The following is a 17,780-nucleotide window of genomic DNA, read 5'->3' as shown; positions in this document are numbered from 1 at the left end:
AAGATAAATTCCTGCACAGAGCAAATAACTGCAGTCTAAAGATAACGTAATTCATTCAAAACTATTAAAACATTGTGCTAAAATAACACAGAAATGGTCTTTTATGTCTCAGAGGGAGTTGCTGTGAAATCTGATACTGAACTGCCATTAAAACCTGATAATGTAATAAAAACCCCTCATAACTCAATAAAAAATGTAATAACTTCCTGATAATGTAATAAAGTGCATTTCCCGATAATGTAACAATCTCTGTGCCGATGATGTAATAAAGTATTACATTATTGGGTTAACCTTATTTTTGCAGAACCTAATAATGTAATATTGTAATAACATTATTACATTTTTTTATTGAGTTATGAGGTTTTTTGTATTACATTATTGGGTTTTACATGCCTTAAGGGATGTCACTGATGATGTCACTTGAGTCAGCGTCGGTCGGTGCTGAAGACGACAAAGTTTGGAAAATGAAGTTATCAGGCTAATTAGGGCCCGAGCGGCGACTGCAAGTCGCCTGGCGAAAGCCCTATTGAAATTGTAATGTTTATTAGGGCCCGAGCGGCGACTGCAAGTCGCCTGGCGACTTTATTAGGGCCCGAGCGGCGACTGCAAGTCGCCTGGCGAAAGCCCTATTGAAATTGTAATGTTTATTAGGGCCCGAGCGGCGACTGCAAGTCGCCTGGCGACTTTATTAGGGCCCGAGCGGCGACTGCAAGTCGCCTGGCGAAAGCCCTATTGAAATTCGTTCATGCCCCAACGTGCAAGTGACCCCAAAGTGCAAGTGACCCCAAAGTAATCAAGTAATCAAGTAATCATGTGGTATGGAAGACCCCCGGGGAAAAATGCTATATTGAAATTGTAATGTTAATTAGGGCCCGAGCGGCGACTGCAAGTCGCATGGCGAAAGCCCTATTGAAATTGTAATGTTTATTATTATTATTATTATTATTATTATTAGGGCCCGAGCGGCGGCTGCAAGTCTCCTGGCAAAAGCCCTATTGAAATTGTAATGTTTATTATTATTATTATTATTCTTCCGACATTTCGTGCCCCAATTTCGCCCCTTTCCCAAATGGGAAAATGCTTATACTTTTGCACGGACGTCCGGCCTCGTCCGAAATTCGATATTTTTGGGTGGTCGCACATGGTCGACGCAGAATGGCGGAATAGCGCCCCCTACAAAGTCCAAAAATGCCCATAGGGAATTTTGCTAACTTTGTCCTATGCTCACAAAATTCGGTACACATATGTATTATACCCACATATGCAAAAAAGCCTCTTGACCTCAACCCAACAGGAAGACGGCCATTTTGGTTTTGATTTTTCCCGCCTAAAATTAACTCCTCCCACAGCGTTCGCCCGATCAAGTTCAAATTAGGTACGCAACATCTCCAGACCTAGCTGAGCTTAAGTTGTGCTCTGCGCATCCGTAGGTCAAAGGGCGTGTCTGCCAGGGCTCAACTAACTTTGGCGTGCTCGCCATGTACATACGAGTGGCTCTCACGGCCACATACTTCATCCAATCAGCTTCAAACTTGCTGGACATGATGATGGCTCCGCCCTGAACGTCCCGATATATTAACTTCCCACGTAATTCATAGCGCCCCCCGGTGGTAACAGGAAGTGAACTTAAATTCATGAAAAATACATAGTTGACCCCATCAACTTCATTCCACTTCTAAAACATGCAGAACCAGTTGGTGAAGCTACATTATGAACACTGTGAAGCTACGAGTAATTGCGTCCCTGTGGGGGCGTGGCTACCATCAATTCCTCGCCATGAAAATACGTTTGGCTTTTTGATGGCTTTATTGAACACGTATCATCATGAAAATTGATACACAGGTCCAGGGTGGAGACCTTTTCCATTTGATAGGGATGTCGCTCATGTCACCCCCTAGTGGAAACAGGAAGTGCCATTTTTTGCATCAACATTGTCCGATTTCCACGAAACTTCACATGTGTGATGAGGGACTGACCCTGAACACACCTGCATGCATCCCATTACTGCCTCCTGGTGGATGAACCATCAACTGCTCATAACTCCTTCATGCTTTGTCCAATTCACTCCAAACTTCACATGACTGATGAGTGGCCGCCCTGAACACACCAGACCATATGTGTAACTACCTGTGACTGCCCCCTACTGGATGAACGAAACATTGCATTTTTGGCCTCCTTCCAGGTTTTTTCTCACTTTCTGCTTCACGCCACAGCCCCGCCATGCCTCAGGCCCCACGGTGGCATGGGTGAGCGAGGGCCCGCCATCGCCGCTTGCGGCTTTAATTAATTAATTATCATTGTCAAAACCTAGCAACCACACATTTCCACTTTTACTCAGTAACAAGCTAAAAAACCTGAGCGATACGTCAATTTAATCACTTTGAACTACATTAACCTGAAAGAAAGCTGCTGTATAGATAAAGTTTGATTGATTAATTGATTGAATGTGTAAACTGTTAATAAGGTATGTTTTATTAGGAAGTGGTTTCATTTATACGACTTAATTCTTACAACTCACCTGCTTGTTTAATTTATACCTTCAGAAATTCAAATAAAGCTGCTTAAAATGTAAATATATAACATTAATCTGCAGGTAATTGATCCAAAATAACAGGTTTTGGTATTTGAGCTTTAATTTTCAAAGTACTGATGAATGAAAATGATCTAAAACTCATTATTAAACTAAACTAAAGTTATTCCTAACGCCTTAAGCCTTATGAGCTGATTTACATTTACTAAAATGTGCATTAAAATCAGCACATTACAAACACTGTTAAATATGTAGTTTTACCTCAGATGAGATCATGTTTTCCGACTCAGCACCATAAAAAAAACATTCCCCATGAAGGAGTGAAGCTGTTTTAAAAGTATAGTATTTAAATATTTCAAGTATAATCAAAAGAAAGAAGAAAAACAGTTAAAACCATAATCCCAACATCCCTGAAGTCATTTTATTTAAAAGCTAGATTGTTGTTTTGAGAAGCAGTTGAACCAATGAAACAGCATCAGATCTGTATCCATGCTACCAAAGACAAAGATAGATCCTCCACATGTTGTCATATTGTTCATTTTTAGGGCATTTTTAATTTATTATTTATTATTTATTATTATGTTACATGAGAGAATAAGAAGAAGTCTTCATGTACAAACCGACTGATTCATCCTTAAACAATGAGAGAGTGAGAATAAAACTGAAAAATAATAATAATAATAATAATAAGAGAATCACTCCTCGGAGGGGGGGGGGGGGGGGCAAACACACAGGCACTGTAGTTATTAAATAAAGAGCAGAACTGTTAATTAAGTACAGTTATTTACCCAAATTGTACTGCCAAAACATCAAATAAGCGTTTGATATGATGACACGTCCTCGACAAACCGTACGACACACAGTCCTGCAAATGATGTGTCAATTAAACCAGGATTCAGTTCGTATTTGGCTGAGTGAGAGAGAGAGGGGGGTTGGGGGGTTGGGGGAGCGAGCGCCTCAGAACTGCACAGCGCTGGGTGGGATGTCGAACATGGTCGGGTCGAACTGCTGCCCTTTAAACGGCGAACCCTCGGCGTCCCAGCCCTTCTTCAGCATCTCGTGCACTTTCTGTAGGAGAGAGAGAGAGAGAGAGAGAGAGAGAGAGAGAGAGAGAGAGAGATGAGAGAGAGAGAGAGAGAGAGAGAGAGAGAGAGAGAGAGAGAGAGAGAGAGAGACACACACACACACAGGGACGTTAGACACATTTAAACAGGCGCTGCGTTCGGGGCTCAAAATGACCACAGTGCCATCTAGAGGTGAATTAGGGAGATGGTGACCCTTCTGTTACCTGAGGCTCTGGGGGGTTCTCTCTCTCTCTCTCTCTCTCTCCTAGTTAATTCTAAGTCTGAGCGTTTCCTTTCCATGAGTTGCTTTCTCTAGTCTACTCTGTACCAACCTGTAGCAGTAAAATCATCAGTAAGGGAAACACCTGAGTCTAATATTCTCATTAACTCACAAACTCTCTGCACTCCTTCTTTTTTCTTCCCTCAATGAGCTGAGTTAGTAATTTATGAATGAATAGTGTAATCTGCTCAGAGCTGCTTTGTCATGATTTCTTTCTCCATTTTAATTTGGCACATCGTTGCTGCTTGTGCTGAGTAAACCAAAACATACACCATATAAACCAAATTCAGGTGGTTTTATTACTCAAACCTGATAGTTAACTACCTACATCTGGCACTCAGGGCACCATGCTTTGTTTATTTATGTTTATTTATCCAAAAGCCTCATTTAAATGCTGGTTTAACGCTGTGTGGTAATTTATCCTCCGACCGATGTAATATGTGTTTTCTCTTAATGTGCATCGCTTCCTTCCAGCTGCTGCTCCAGCACTTCATTACAGGCTCAGTAAAGTGCTGTTAAATAAATCTTATAAATAATGTGCTATCTCTTATTTATTTAAACTTTAATTTTCTTAATTCAGTCTACATTAAAAATTTATTGTGAAGTTGTTTCTTTTAGAGAAAGAGAGTCAAACTCATTTTCATTCAAAGGAAACAAACAGAACAATCTGATCTGATGGGGAGCATTAAAAAGAAGGAAGGTAGGAAGGTAGGAAGGAAGGAAGGAAGGAAGGAAGGAAGGAAGCAAGCAAGGAAGGAAGGAGGAAGGAAGGAAGGAAAGAAAGGAAGGAATGGAGGGAGAGAGAGAGAGAAAGAAAAAAAGAAGGAAAGAAAGAAATAAAGGGAGGAAGGGAGAGAGGATTAAAGGAAGGAAGGAAGGAAGGAAGAAAGAAAGAAGGAAAGTGGGCGGGCCGGTTTTGGCCCACGGGCCGCATGTTTGACACCTCTGCACGTGTTGTTTTATTTTGAAAACTGACCAGATGCTGTTTCTGTATCTGATACACAGTCTGTCTGATCATGTGTGTTTTCTCTTCTGAGTGGTTTAGCCTGTTTGTTTGGTTATAGTGAAAAGTATTAATATGAATGATTTTAATATGTGATGTATTCTCCTAATCTGTGAAGCAAATTTAACTTCTTCTTTTACTGTATAATCAAGCCTTCACTTCCCAACTCTATCTATATATGTGTATATGTGTGTGAGAGTGTGTGTGTGTGTGTGTGTGTGTGTGTGTGTGTGTGTTGAGTTCTCACCATTTCATGACTCTGTGGTTTTCCCTGCAGCTTCTGATGGTAATCGAAGGAGAGTCTGTCGAGGACTGCGTGCTCCTCCTCGTCCACCGTCGCCATGGAGCGCTCGCGGTTGATCTGGTTTATATCGATCTCCTGCTCTCCTTTCAGTATCGCGTTCCACCAAACCTCTGACGCTTTGTTGAGGGACAGCTGGGAGTCAGAAACAAGAGAGAAGCAACTTAAATCTTAAAGGAAGAAGGAAGGAAGGGAGGAAGGGGGGAAGAAGGAAGGAAAGGTGGAAGGAAAGGAGGGAGTAAGCAGGCAGGAAAGGAGGAAGGAAGGAAGGGAGGAAGGAAGAAGGAAGGAAGGGAGGAAGAAGGAAGTAAAGGAGGGACGAAGGAAGGAGGGAAGGGAGGAAGGAAGGAATGGAGGAAGGAAGGGAGGAAAGAAAGGAAGGAGGGAGGGAGGAAGGAAGTAAGGAAGGAAGGAAGGAAGGAAGGAAGGAAGGAAGGAAGGAAGGAGGGAATGAAAGAAGGAGGGAGGGAGGGAGGACGGACAGAAGGAAGGAAGGAAGGAAAGGAGGAAAGGAGGAAATAAGGAGGGATGGAGGAAGTACAGACGGAAGGAAGGAAGGGAGGAAAAGAAGGAACAGTCAAAACAGACGGGGTCAATTTGACCCAGGAGGCCGACATGAAGGTTAAAGGAGGAGGAGGAGGAGGAGGAAGAGGAGGAGGAGGAAGGGGAGGAGGAGGAGGAAGAGGAGCAGGAGGAGGAGGAAGAGGAGCAGGAGGAGCAGGAGGAGGAAGAGGAGGAGGGAAATGAAGTGTACTCACAACAACGCAGCTTCCAGGTTCGAGGCTCCACAGAGTGTTTTCAGTGTTGATCTTGTGAGTGAATTCTCCCTCCAGCAGCGTTTTCTCCTCTGCTCCGTCCCTCACACACACTCTCACGCTGCTGGTCTGCAGACTGACGCTGACCTGAGCACACACACATTAATGAGACAAACAATCCTCCTCTTCTTCTATGAGCTGCAGGAGTAGCGTGTGTTTACCTGTCTGCCTTTAACGACGGTCTTTGGCACGGACACTCGGACCTCCACGTCGGTGTAATCCTGAGACCAGCTGTACTTTTCTCTCACTGCACCGTTATAACTGTCAGACTCAACCTGACATTTCTCATCCTTCCTGCAAACACAACACAGAGGAACATGTGCACAAAACACTGTTAAAAATATGGTGCACGAATGCTTCAGTCAGAGAACGTCTGTGTTAAACTGTAAACTACAGTTTTAAGTTTTTATAGATATTTTTGCACACAGAGAAAAACCTGAACTACATTAAACAGCTGAATCTCTTCTTCTGTGTCCTTCTATTTAGTTGCAAACAACATCTAGTGAGGAGAGGGACCAAAAACCAAGCTGATAAATCATTATTTTTAAGGCTGAAGCGTTGACTGACAAAATCAACATGATCAGATAAATAAGATGAGAAACAAATATAAAATTGAGGCATAAATATTAATGTATATATGAATTTTGTAATGGATTATGTTATGTATAAAAACCTTATAAAAAATTTTTGGGGATATATAACCATCATGCATATTTAAGGAAATATGTGTATATATGTGTATATTTTCACTGTATTATTATACATGTGTATATAGCCAATTATTAGGGCCCGAGCACTAAAAGTGCGAGGCCCTATAGTATCTGTACAGATTCTTATTAGGGCCCAAGCTCTACAGTGCGAAGGCCCTATTGTAATCGTAGAGAACAAACGCCTTTTTGACAGCCTAAACGTGCCCCAAAACTCACAAAAATGTGCGCGCACATCAGACCCGGCGAAAAATTTGATATTTTATGGTTCGCATAAATGGACGTCGCAAAATGGCTCAATAGCGCCCCCTAACGAATATAAAAATATGACAGATTGACGTACATGAACGAAATTTGGTATATATATGTATCATGTCCAGACGCACAAAAAAGTCTATGGGGCCCATGACGTCACTCCAACAAGAAGTCGGCCATTTTGAAAAATATGTGCGATTTTGGCGTTTTCCACGCCTCGTATTTTAACGAACTTGTCCTAGGGATTTTATCCGACCGACTTTAAATTCACTCAGAAACATCTTGAGACATTGGAGATGAAAAGTTATCAAAAACTTTTTGATTACTGGTTTGGTTGCTTCGTGGTGATGTGAGGAATTTTGATGTTTCGCCATTAAACAGGAACTGCTGGCCAAATGGCGGCACTGCACCCCGTAGAAGATTAAGAAAATTGAGGCCCTCCCTCTACATTGATGTAGATGAACAAAATTTGGTATATATATGTATGATCTAAAGACGCACAAAAAAGTCTCTTGGACCCATACCCTCACTCCAACAGGAAGTCGGCCATTTTGAAAAATATGTGTGATTTTGTCGATTTCCACGCCTCGTATTTGAACGAACTCCTCCTAGAGATTTAATCTGACCAACTTCAAATTCAATCAGAAACATCTTGAGACATTGGAGATGAACAGTTATCAAAATCTTTTTGATTACTGGTTGCCGTGGCGATGTGAGGAATTTGCCGTTTCGCCATTTAACAGGAACTGCTGGCCAAATGGGGGTACTGCACCCTGTAGAAGATTAAGAAAATTGAGCCCCTCCCTCCAGATTGACATAGATGAACAAAATTTGGTATATATATGTATGATCTCAAGACGCACAAAAAAGTCTCTTTGACCCATACCCTCACTCCAACAGGAAGTCGGCCATTTTGAATCGAATTTGCGATTTTGGCGCTGTTTGTTTCCATTTGACCTGGAAGATGCGTCGCAAGAAGTCTCGCTCATTAGTGGCGTGGCGAGGGAGCTTGGGCCCGGTCATCGCTGCTCGCAGCTTTAATTATTATTAGGGCCCAAGCACTACAGTGCGAAGGCCCTATTGTATCTGTAGAGATTATTATTATTATTCGTCTGCCTTAACAAACGCCTTTTTGACAGCCTAAACGTGCCCCAAAACTCACCAAAACTTGCAATCATGTCCGACCCGGCGAAAAATTTTATATTTTAAGGGTCGCCAAAATGAACGACGCAAAATGGCTCTATAGCACCCCCTAGAAAATTTAAAAAAGCGAGCCCCTCGACTCGGATTGACGTACACGAACGAAATTCGGTACACATATGTATCGTGTAAAGCCGCACTAAAAAGTCTCTTGGACCCATATCCCACTTGGAAAATGGCTCAATAGCGCCGCCTAGAAAATTTAAAATATGGAGCCCCTCGACTCAGATTGACATAGACAAACGAAATTCGGTACACATATGTATCATGTAAAGACGCACTAAAAAGTCTCTCGGACCCATACCCTCACTCCAACAGGAAGTCGGCCATTTTGAATCAAACTTGCCAATTTCGTGCCATTTTGGTGTTTTCCACGCCTCGTATTTGAACGAACTCCTCCTAGAGATTTAATGTGACCGACTTCAAATTCACTCAGAAACATCTTGAGACATTGGAGATGAAAAGTTATCAAAAGCTTTCTGATTAGGGATTCGGTTTCTTTCCTGGTGATGTGAGGAATTTTGCCTTTCGCAATTTAACAGGAACTGCTGGCCGAATGGGGGTACTGCTTATCGTGCTGAAAAAACAAACGCCTTTTTGACAGCCTAAACGTGCCCCAAATCTCACGAAAATTTGCACTCACATCGGACCTGGCGAAAAATTTGATATTTTATGGTTCGCCAAAATGGCCGTCGCAAAATGGCTCAATAGCGCCCCCTAACGAATATAAAAATGTGAAAGATTTACGTACATGAACGAAATTTGGTATATATATGTATCATGTCCAGACGCAAAAACAAGTGTAGGGCGCCCATGACGTCACTCCAACAGGAAGTCGGCCATTTGGAAAAATATGTGCGATTTTGGCGATTTCCACGCCCCGTACTTTAATGAACTTGTCCTAGGGATTTTATCCGACCGACTTCAAATTCACTCAGAAACATCTTGAGACATTGGAGATGAAAAATTATCAACACCTTTCTGATTAGGGATTCGGTTTGGGCGTGGCGGCGCCGACAATTTCCTTCGCCATTTGATCCTTCGCCAAAAAGCAGGAAGTCCTTATAACTCCTACAGACATCGTCCGATCTACACCAAATTCATCACGCATGTAGAGGGTCCCGCCCTGAACACGTCTATGCATCAATACTGTGTCATATACACAGCGCCACCTACTGACACAGGAAGTCAGCCTCATATGACAAACATTATCCAATTTATATGAAATTTACAGGATGTCTTCTCCACATCACATACAACAACATGACATATAATTGGTGGGTGCTCTCTAGTGCCACATAGTGGAAACAGTGATATTTCACCACATCATGCAATGTCAAATAAAAGCCTGCGTATGAAGACTTCTACGTGCGTGCCCTCCAACTGCACCACAGCCCCGACATGCATGGGGGGGCGAGGGCCCGTTCATCGCTGCTTGCAGCTTTAATTATAAATGTTGTGTGTTTGTTATGTATGTATGGATCTATCGAATGACTAATAAAAAGATTAAGTGTTACAAGCTTTTCAGTCAGAATCTACGTTTTTAAAATGTATTTATTTTCCCTTTTAGTTAGTCACTGTTTCTAAGGAAGATGAAGAAAACAAGGAGATATGATTGTTATCTTTATTTATATATGTGTGTTTGGGTTTAATGACCAAAGTACATTAAACTGAAAGGTACAAGAAGTTAGATGACAGTAAGTTTTTTCTTCTTAACTTTGCTTTATTCAAATTTTCTAAAGATTTTTATCATCCTTATTTTCTCTTGTGTGCACTACTGGTCTCAATTTTTCTTTTTTTGTCTTATAATTTGTTTGTTTTTGTTCCTTTTCTTCATATTGTCCCTTGTTCTGTCTCATTATTAGCTTGTCAATCAGCTGTGAAGCCAGTTGAACTACATTAAGCTGAATGAAAGCTGCTGTATAAATACAGTTTGATTGATTAATTGACTTGTTTACTGAGCTACACTAACAAATCAATAAAGTGTCACTGTTTTTACTCACTCCTCTGTTGACTTTGTGCCGGCTGCAGCTGCCTGCTCGCCGTGTGCTGACTGTCCTGCAGCAGCAGCAGCAGCACCGCTAACACCACTACTACCACCGCTGCCGCTCTGAGGTCTGACGGTCGGTTCTGGAGGAGCCGAGACGTCGCCTGAACCCACTGCAGATCTCTCCGTCTGCGCCGCCTCCGCTCTCTGCCCTCGTGTCTCCTCCTGAGACTCGGAGTCGATCTCCAGCTCTTGAACCGCCGGAGGGACGCTCTTACTCTCGCCTCTCTTCTGCAGCTCGCTCATGTGTCGCTCTCTGTCGTGATCCGCCACCTTCTCGAACAACTTGAACGTCTGCAGAGAGAAGAAAAAGATGAACTTAAACATATTTTAACCAGAGAGTTGCTGCTAAACATGTTTATCTGCTGCTGCTATTTTCATGCCTAATACACAGCTGCAGCTTTTTATTAATATTACTGATGTGTAAACTTGTGAGCAGCATTTTAAAACTTGGGGCTGATAAGTGGAAAAAGCTGAAAATTTGCCTTGGAAATGTCTGGTTTGAAGATAAAAAGCTGAAAATGGGCATAATCAAGTAAAATACAAGTACCTGAAAATTATTACACAAATATCAATAAAAATACTGACATCACCATGTAAAAACTCTTCTATTTATACAAGTAAATGTCTTCCAATGATGTAGTTTGGCTCCTTTAAATGCTATTATATAAATGTATTAAAGGTGCAGTGTGTAGAACTTAGTGCAATTAGTGTAATGGACCTGGCAGATATGGTATATAATATCCATGAGTATGTTTTAATTAGTATATAATAGGGGTTGCAATCAGAGGCTCCACAATACGATATTATCACGATTTTAAATATATTGCGATATACTGCGATATGTTACAATTCATTACATTTTTTTCACCTGAAAATGACGTCCCCAAAGGAAAAAGTAACTGACATTACTTTCACAATATCGTTATAATAATATCAATATATCGTCCAAAACAGTAAACAGACTTAAAATCCGTCTTTGCAGCTAGTCTTTACACTGGCTCCCAGTCAGCTATGGAATAGATTTTAGTTCTGCTACTGGTCTATAAATCACTGAATGGTTTAGGTCCAGAATACATGAATGACATGTTAGTAGAATATAAACACAGTAGGTCATTTATCTGTTATGCTGCACACAACTGGAACAAACTACCAGCAGAGCTGAAACTGTATAGTGATACAACAGACAGTTAGTCACTCTGATTTGTCCTTGACTCTTCCCTCACATCACAACAAGCCCTCATGTTTGGTATGGTCATTGATAAAAAGGGTTATTATCTTGAGAGAGTGGAAGTCTGTCTGTCTCCCCTCCCTGCTTTAAAAAAATGGCTGAATGACATCATCTCCTGTGTACCTTGAAGAAATACGGTACATCTAGTCTAATTCCCACCTCAAGTTTATTGATCATATTAGGAATATTAAGTGTCTCACTGGGACTTAATTCAACTAGACTATATTGTATTATGCTGTATTGCATTGTATTGTAATGTGCTGTAATCTGCTTGGTTAAGTTTTCTTCCTAACTTTCCTTAAACATCTCCGTCTTAGTTACATGGACTCACTCCCTGACGCTCAATTCACCTATAGACATTTTAGTCATTGCACGGATTGACATGCATGTGCATCTTTACTGTGAGCTGGCAGTGTGTTTTTGTTTGTTATTAATTTTAGTTTGTTCTGTTTTGTTGTGTCGCTTTGTCTATTTTGTTCTCCATGTTGTGAAAATGCAAAACTCATAAATAAAATCTACAACAAAAAAATAAACACTTCTCTTCTCCTGTGCTTATTATGATTGAGCTCTTTTATAAAGCACTTTAAATGTGTAATCTTTCATTTGCACTGTATGTCCTCAATGATTTTAAAGCAAATCATTATTTTAATGCTGCAAACTTATATTTTATACTCTAATAATTCTATTTTTCTGTGCTTTGTTTTTATTTTATTTTTTGTTATTAATGGGGTTTTTTTGTTTTGTTTTTAATTGTATGTTTTAATGTTTTCCATTTCTTGTAGTATTATTTTTTATTTTATATTATTATTATTGGGGTTTTTATGTTTTTAATTGTATGTTTTTATGTTTTATGCTTCCAATTGTTCCTGTTGCATGTTTGTTTTTATATAAAGCACATTGAGTTGCCCCTTAGTATGAAATGCACTATATAAATAAAGCTGCATTACCTTTAAAATCCGTCTTTACTAAACATTTAAACCCTTCTAACATGTTTTAAAACTTCACCTTGAGTACCATCTTCTCCGCCACACCGGGGGGGAAACCCATCTTGTCGTTGGGATTCGACAGCAGGCGATAAAAGTCAGTCTTGCGATACAAAAACCCAAAATAGATGTGCAGAAAGTCCTGTATGTTTCCAGCGTGCTGCAGGATCCCCAGCAGCGCGTTGTCGTACATCTCTGTCATCTGCAGCGGCGACGCCATCGTTTAAAAACGGCTTATAACGAAGCTTTAACTTAAGGTCAAACGACTTAAACTCACACACTTAATCAAAGAGTGTTTAGAAAGAGATTTAAGTTCGTAAATCACCGGGACATGTTACTAAACGCCTTGTTTTCCTCCTTCCAGAACGTCTTATTTTTCCCCCCACCCGCATTCCGCTAAAGCCCGCCCCCCCTCTGCTTCTGATTGGCTAGTTGAGGCGTGAGCAGTGAGATGATTGGCTGATTGTTAAGAACGTCATAGTGAGAGCCAATCAGAGGCAGAGTGCGGATAGGGGGAAACAACGCTTCTAGAACAATAATAACCCTTCCGAGTGTGTATTTTCAAACTAAGTGCACGTATAGTTAAAAAATATATATATAGAGAGAAAAATAAAAACACGAGAATAAACGTATGATTATATATTATGTGCATTTTTTTGTATTTGTAAATGTAAATATACTTTTCGTTAAGTGTATTTGTTTTTATTACTATTTTATGTCTCTATTATTTTGTATATTGGCAGTGTAGCCTTACTGTTGTCATGAATCTGCTTATTTTTTAGAAATATATAATAAAAACTACAAGAAATGAAACGCATATTGCATTATTCTAAAGCTTAAAAAATAATACAAAATTAAAAAATATTAAAAGAATACGTCTATGATGTTGTTTTATCTATTTCCGGTTCATTCAGCTCCCATTATCGTCCGTATGGAAACAGATGTAGAAGTTGCAGAATAAGTAGTTCCAGTTTAAATGCGATATCATACTTTTTCGCCTATTTTGACACGACTTTTTTCTATTGCAATCCTCATAAACGTTTGACTGATTTTTCTGAAAGTTGATAACATCATAATAATAAATATAAAGTAGAGTTTATCTGCAGCTCCCGTGATTCAATAAGCATGGCGGCGTCCTTGAGCAGCTCAGGTAGCGTGAGGCTCCTGGTGAGTAAAACATAAGATTAAAAACATTTTAATACATTTATATGAACTCATGCTGACAACTTCAGGGTGTGTTGATGTAGAAGTTAATGTTAATGGTCAAAGCTGCAGGATTAATGTATTATATAATGATTAAAAACGTTTCATAGTTTCTGGTTTAAACACTGGGGAGAGAAATAAAATCTTCTTATATCATTTCTGTATGACTTTTATGGGACAACACATATTTGTGTTACTGTGAAATGCGACAGAATGACAATAATGACAACATTTGAGGTGCTAAAATATAACCTGATACAAATCAAGCATCAAACACCAAGTTTACTTTAAATAAAGGAAAATGTACCTTAATTCACTGGATTTAAACATGCTGCTACACCCGAAGATTGGAACAAAGATAGGTCCCTAGTAATAATAATTATAATAATTATAATAATAATGATTACTTTATTTCCAAGGTGGTGTGAGACCAACCATCTAATCTTCAATGTGGTTAAACTAATGAGATGATTCTGGACCCTACATCAGTGGAGGATCAAAGTTGTGGTCATACATAATGTTCCTTTTGTTTATATTTTATATTAATATGAGGGTTTTTTTCTCTTTTTAAAAACTATAATTGGTATATGTATTACTGTTATCTTATTTCATTGTGGGTGGGGATATAGTTGCTGTTGTTGTAATGGTTTAAAACCCAATAAAAACATAATAATAATAATAATAATAATAATAATGATCAATCAATAGTATCTCGTTGTTCACTTGGACTACACCTTCAGCTGGAAGGTTCTTGAGGAAAGTTTGTGTTCTTGTCTACAGCGGAGACTTTATTTCTTACACAGACTCAGAGTGTTTGGTGTGGTCCAGAGGAGATAATGTTTTTATCTTATCAGGCTTAAACCTCACTGTACAACTAAAGACTAAGGTTGCTCGTCTGTTACGCCCCTCCACTCGATATATGAGCAGTCTGTTCTGATGCAAGCTCAGAAGATAATGATTAACCCATCACACATCCTCCTCACAGAATATGAACTCTTGCCCTCTGGCAGACGATACAGAATCCCTCAATATACACTCAACTGTTTTAAAAACTCTTTTTCACACAGCTGTGCAATATTTTGGGTTATCTCCTGCGTACCTGTGAGGTTACAGGTGTTCAAAGAACAAGCCTACTTCACTTAGTCAGATGTGTGTCTGATCTTGTTAAAGTACATACAAGTAAAATGTTTGCACCAATGTAAGTTTCTCAGACAGAGTTTGTTTCCCTCTTTTTGACTTTTATGTTCTAGCATGAACTTATAATATAGTAAATGTAATAAAGGGTTTTTTTACTCTCTTGATGTTTCCTGTGTTTTCTCTGCAGGGGGCTTTAGCTCGGTCCGGCTCGTTATTCAGTTCATCTGGAAGCAGAGGCCTTCATGTCACTGCAGTGTGCTGCAAGGTAAATATCACAGTTAATCAGTGTTGTTATATTACTGCTGTGTTAAAGCAGTGGTACTGACTGTGTTTAAAAAAGGAGAATCAGGGAAAATCATCAGAATCAGATTTATCGTCACTCAGCAGCTTCATACATACAAGAGAAATGCTGTTATCGACACATCAGTCGTGTTCACATTTTAAAACAGTTGCATGAAGACAAAAGACACATTAAACATCTTTTAAAAAAACATAAAATCATAAATAGCAGCTTTTTAAGGTAAAGTGCTGATGAGTTTACTGGTGCAATGTGGGACAGCTTATGTATTATCTTCATGGTCTAATGAAAGACAAGTAGTGCTGATGGGTTTACTTAAAGTGCTGCTGGTGCATTTGTGCAATATTGATGGCTCAGGATGAAAAACTATTGCAGTCTAACTCTTGCAGATGTTGCACAGATGCACAAAGCTTCACACCAACCAATAAGGACTATTACTTCTCCTTTAATGACCAAAGTTGAGTTTTCCTCTGAGTTATGTTGACAGTGTTTAATTGTCACGTAAAACAGCACTGATAGAAGTATGGAGGTAGTTAACAGTTAAAGCTTAAACATGATAAATATCTACCATCACATGATTTAAGATACCCAGGTTAGATTTTACAACATAGTTTAATAACCTAAACTGAGGGCTTAGGTACGTAGGATTGTAAATGTTTCATCAGACACAGCTCAGAAACATTTCAGTACATTTAAGAATTGATATTAGTAAATGGTTAAAAGGGCGTTCATAAAGAGTGAGTGAGACTTCTTACTTTCTGAGTATTGGCTATATCATCCAGCTGACTTATCAGTTCATATTCAAGAGAAATTTGTGTCTTTTTGTTCCTGACATTTGAACCTTTTTCTGTCTTTCGTCTCACAGAATCGAGCGGCTCGTATCCGAGTGGGTAAAGGAGACAAACCTTTGACCTATGAGCAGGCTCTTCATCCTCATCAGATCGGCCACCGTAAAGGATGGCTGTCACAGCACACCAGTGAGCCTCTTTAACTTTAACATTCTCTCTCCCTCCTTACTCATTTCTTTCTTTCTTTCTTTCCCTCCTTACTCATTTCTTTCTTTCTTTCCTTCCTTCCTTCCTTCCTTCCTTCCTCCTTACTCCTTTCCTTCCTTCCTTCCTCCTTTCCTTCCTTCCTTCCTTCCCTCCTTACTCCTTTCCTTCCTTCCTTCCTCCTTTCCTTCCTTCCTTCCTCTTTTCCTCCCTCCCTCCTTACTCCTTATTTTCCTTCCTTCCTTACTTCCTTCCTCTTTTCCTCCTTTCTCCTTTCCTTCCTTCCTTCCTTACTCCTTTCCTTCCTCCCTCCCTCCTTACTCCTTGCCTTCCTTCTTTCCTTCCTCCTTTCCTCCATCCCTTACTTCTCTCATTACTTCCTGCCTCTTTTCCTCCTTACTCCTTTCTTCCTTCCTTCCTTCCTTCCTTCCTTCCTTCCTTCCTTCCTTCCTCCCTCCCTCCTTACTCCTTTCCTTCCTTCCTTCCTTCCTCTCTCCTCGTCCCTCCCTTCCTTGACCTGAGGACAACAGGTGGTTTAATGTTGTTACTCTGAAATCATGCAGATGCAGAGAGAAGCTTTACTTTCATGAGCTAAAATAGTCTTACACACATCTCAGAATAACTCCTCCTTCCTGTTTTCTGTCTGCCAGGTAACCTCAAAGGAGAAGAAGGAGCAGCCGATCGCACCGTGGAGGATGTTTTCATCAGGCGCTTCATATTCGGGACTTTCCACGGTTGCCTTGCCAACGAGGTGGTGATCAAACGGCGCAGCAATGTGCTCACAGTCTGCGCCTTAATGATACAGAGACTGTCGCCGCCCAAGTTTTACTTCTTGATCGGCTACTCGGAGGCTCTGCTGTCGCACTTCTACAAATGTCCCGTCAAGTTAGAGATTCAGACGCTGCAGGATAAAGCAGTGTATAAATATCTGTGAGTGTAGAGACGGCGTAGAGTTAATGTTAATATCAGAGTTAAAGGTTTATTCTGAAGATTAAAAACACGACGAGATGGATTTTACTCTTTAATAAAGTGGCGACTTGGTTCCTGTTTTCATTCCTGCTCGTTTAGTTTCACTAAAAATTTGCTTTTTTTCTGTTCTGCAGATGTTTTCAGACTCTTTTTTTTGTGTGAAATGAACTAAATGCAATCATGTGTTAAAAAATTAAAACATTTATGTCTGAAATCAGTCATGGAGTTATTGGTTTAATTTTTAAAGGTCATAGCTGAGAGAAAAAGTTTGTGCACTTATTAAAACAGCTCAGGGTCAGTATGAAGTGTGAATGTCTTTAGAGAAGAGGCTCCGTCATTCAGGTATGTTGAGGTCAGAGGTCAGCGGACAGCTTTGAAAATGACCGTAGTAATAAAGCTTTATGTCGGGAAAGGAAGGATGGAAAGAAAGAAGGGAAATGTGATAGGGAGGAAAGACAAAAGGGAGGAAGGAAGGAAAAGGGATTAAGAAAGAAGACAGGAAGGGAAGATGGAAGGACGGAAGGAAAGAAAGGGAGGGAGGAAGGACATAAGGAAGGAAGGAAAGAAAGGGAAAGGTGATGGGGAGGAAAGAAGAAGGGAAGATGAAAGGAAGAGGAAGGGAAGCAAGGAAAGATGGAAGGAAACAAGGTCGGAGGGAAGGAAAGACGAAGGGGAGGAAGGATGGAAAGAAAGAAGGGAAAGGTGATAGGAAGGAAGGAAAGACGAAAGGAAGAGAGAGAGGAAGGACAGAAGGAAAAAAGGAGA

General features: G+C 40.2%; 2 protein-coding genes across 2 annotated transcripts; one reads left to right on the top strand and one right to left on the bottom strand.

Moving 5' to 3' along the window:
* Positions 1 to 2,917: 2,917 nt before the first annotated feature.
* nudcd3 (NudC domain containing 3) lies at positions 2,918 to 12,821 on the bottom strand. The gene is made up of 6 exons (XM_062434540.1): positions 12,439 to 12,821; positions 10,159 to 10,496; positions 6,155 to 6,287; positions 5,937 to 6,080; positions 5,125 to 5,313; positions 2,918 to 3,598 (listed from the first exon to the last, which is right to left on the bottom strand). Exons 1-6 carry the CDS (start codon positions 12,634 to 12,636, stop codon positions 3,488 to 3,490), a joined length of 1,113 nt encoding a protein of 370 aa, XP_062290524.1. The 5' UTR covers positions 12,637 to 12,821; the 3' UTR covers positions 2,918 to 3,487.
* A 611-nt stretch (positions 12,822 to 13,432) lies between these two features.
* Positions 13,433 to 17,226, top strand: mrps24 (mitochondrial ribosomal protein S24). The gene is made up of 4 exons (XM_062434547.1): positions 13,433 to 13,583; positions 14,944 to 15,021; positions 15,920 to 16,031; positions 16,697 to 17,226. The coding sequence occupies exons 1-4, from the start codon at positions 13,542 to 13,544 to the stop codon at positions 16,978 to 16,980; spliced, it is 516 nt and encodes a 171-aa protein (XP_062290531.1). The 5' UTR covers positions 13,433 to 13,541; the 3' UTR covers positions 16,981 to 17,226.
* Positions 17,227 to 17,780: the final 554 nt, after the last annotated feature.

This window comes from Scomber scombrus, chromosome 15, assembly GCF_963691925.1.
Source record: "Scomber scombrus chromosome 15, fScoSco1.1, whole genome shotgun sequence".
NCBI lineage: Eukaryota > Metazoa > Chordata > Actinopteri > Scombriformes > Scombridae > Scomber > Scomber scombrus.
This window is presented reverse-complemented; position numbering and strand designations above follow the sequence as displayed.

Excerpts from the sequence above, each read along its gene's own strand:
- mrps24 (XM_062434547.1), top strand. The coding sequence starts at position 13,542 with ATGGCGGCGTCCTTGAGCAGCTCAGGTAGCGTGAGGCTCCTG. Across the intron at positions 15,022-15,919 it reads TCACTGCAGTGTGCTGCAAG|AATCGAGCGGCTCGTATCCG; the intron begins GTAAATATCACA and ends TTCGTCTCACAG. Across the intron at positions 16,032-16,696 it reads ATGGCTGTCACAGCACACCA|GTAACCTCAAAGGAGAAGAA; the intron begins GTGAGCCTCTTT and ends TCTGTCTGCCAG.
- nudcd3 (XM_062434540.1), bottom strand. The coding sequence starts at position 12,636 with ATGGCGTCGCCGCTGCAGATGACAGAGATGTACGACAACGCGCTGCTG. Across the intron at positions 6,081-6,154 it reads CCGTCGTTAAAGGCAGACAG|GTCAGCGTCAGTCTGCAGAC; the intron begins GTAAACACACGC and ends GTGTGTGCTCAG. Across the intron at positions 5,314-5,936 it reads AACCTGGAAGCTGCGTTGTT|CTGTCCCTCAACAAAGCGTC; the intron begins GTGAGTACACTT and ends TCTGACTCCCAG.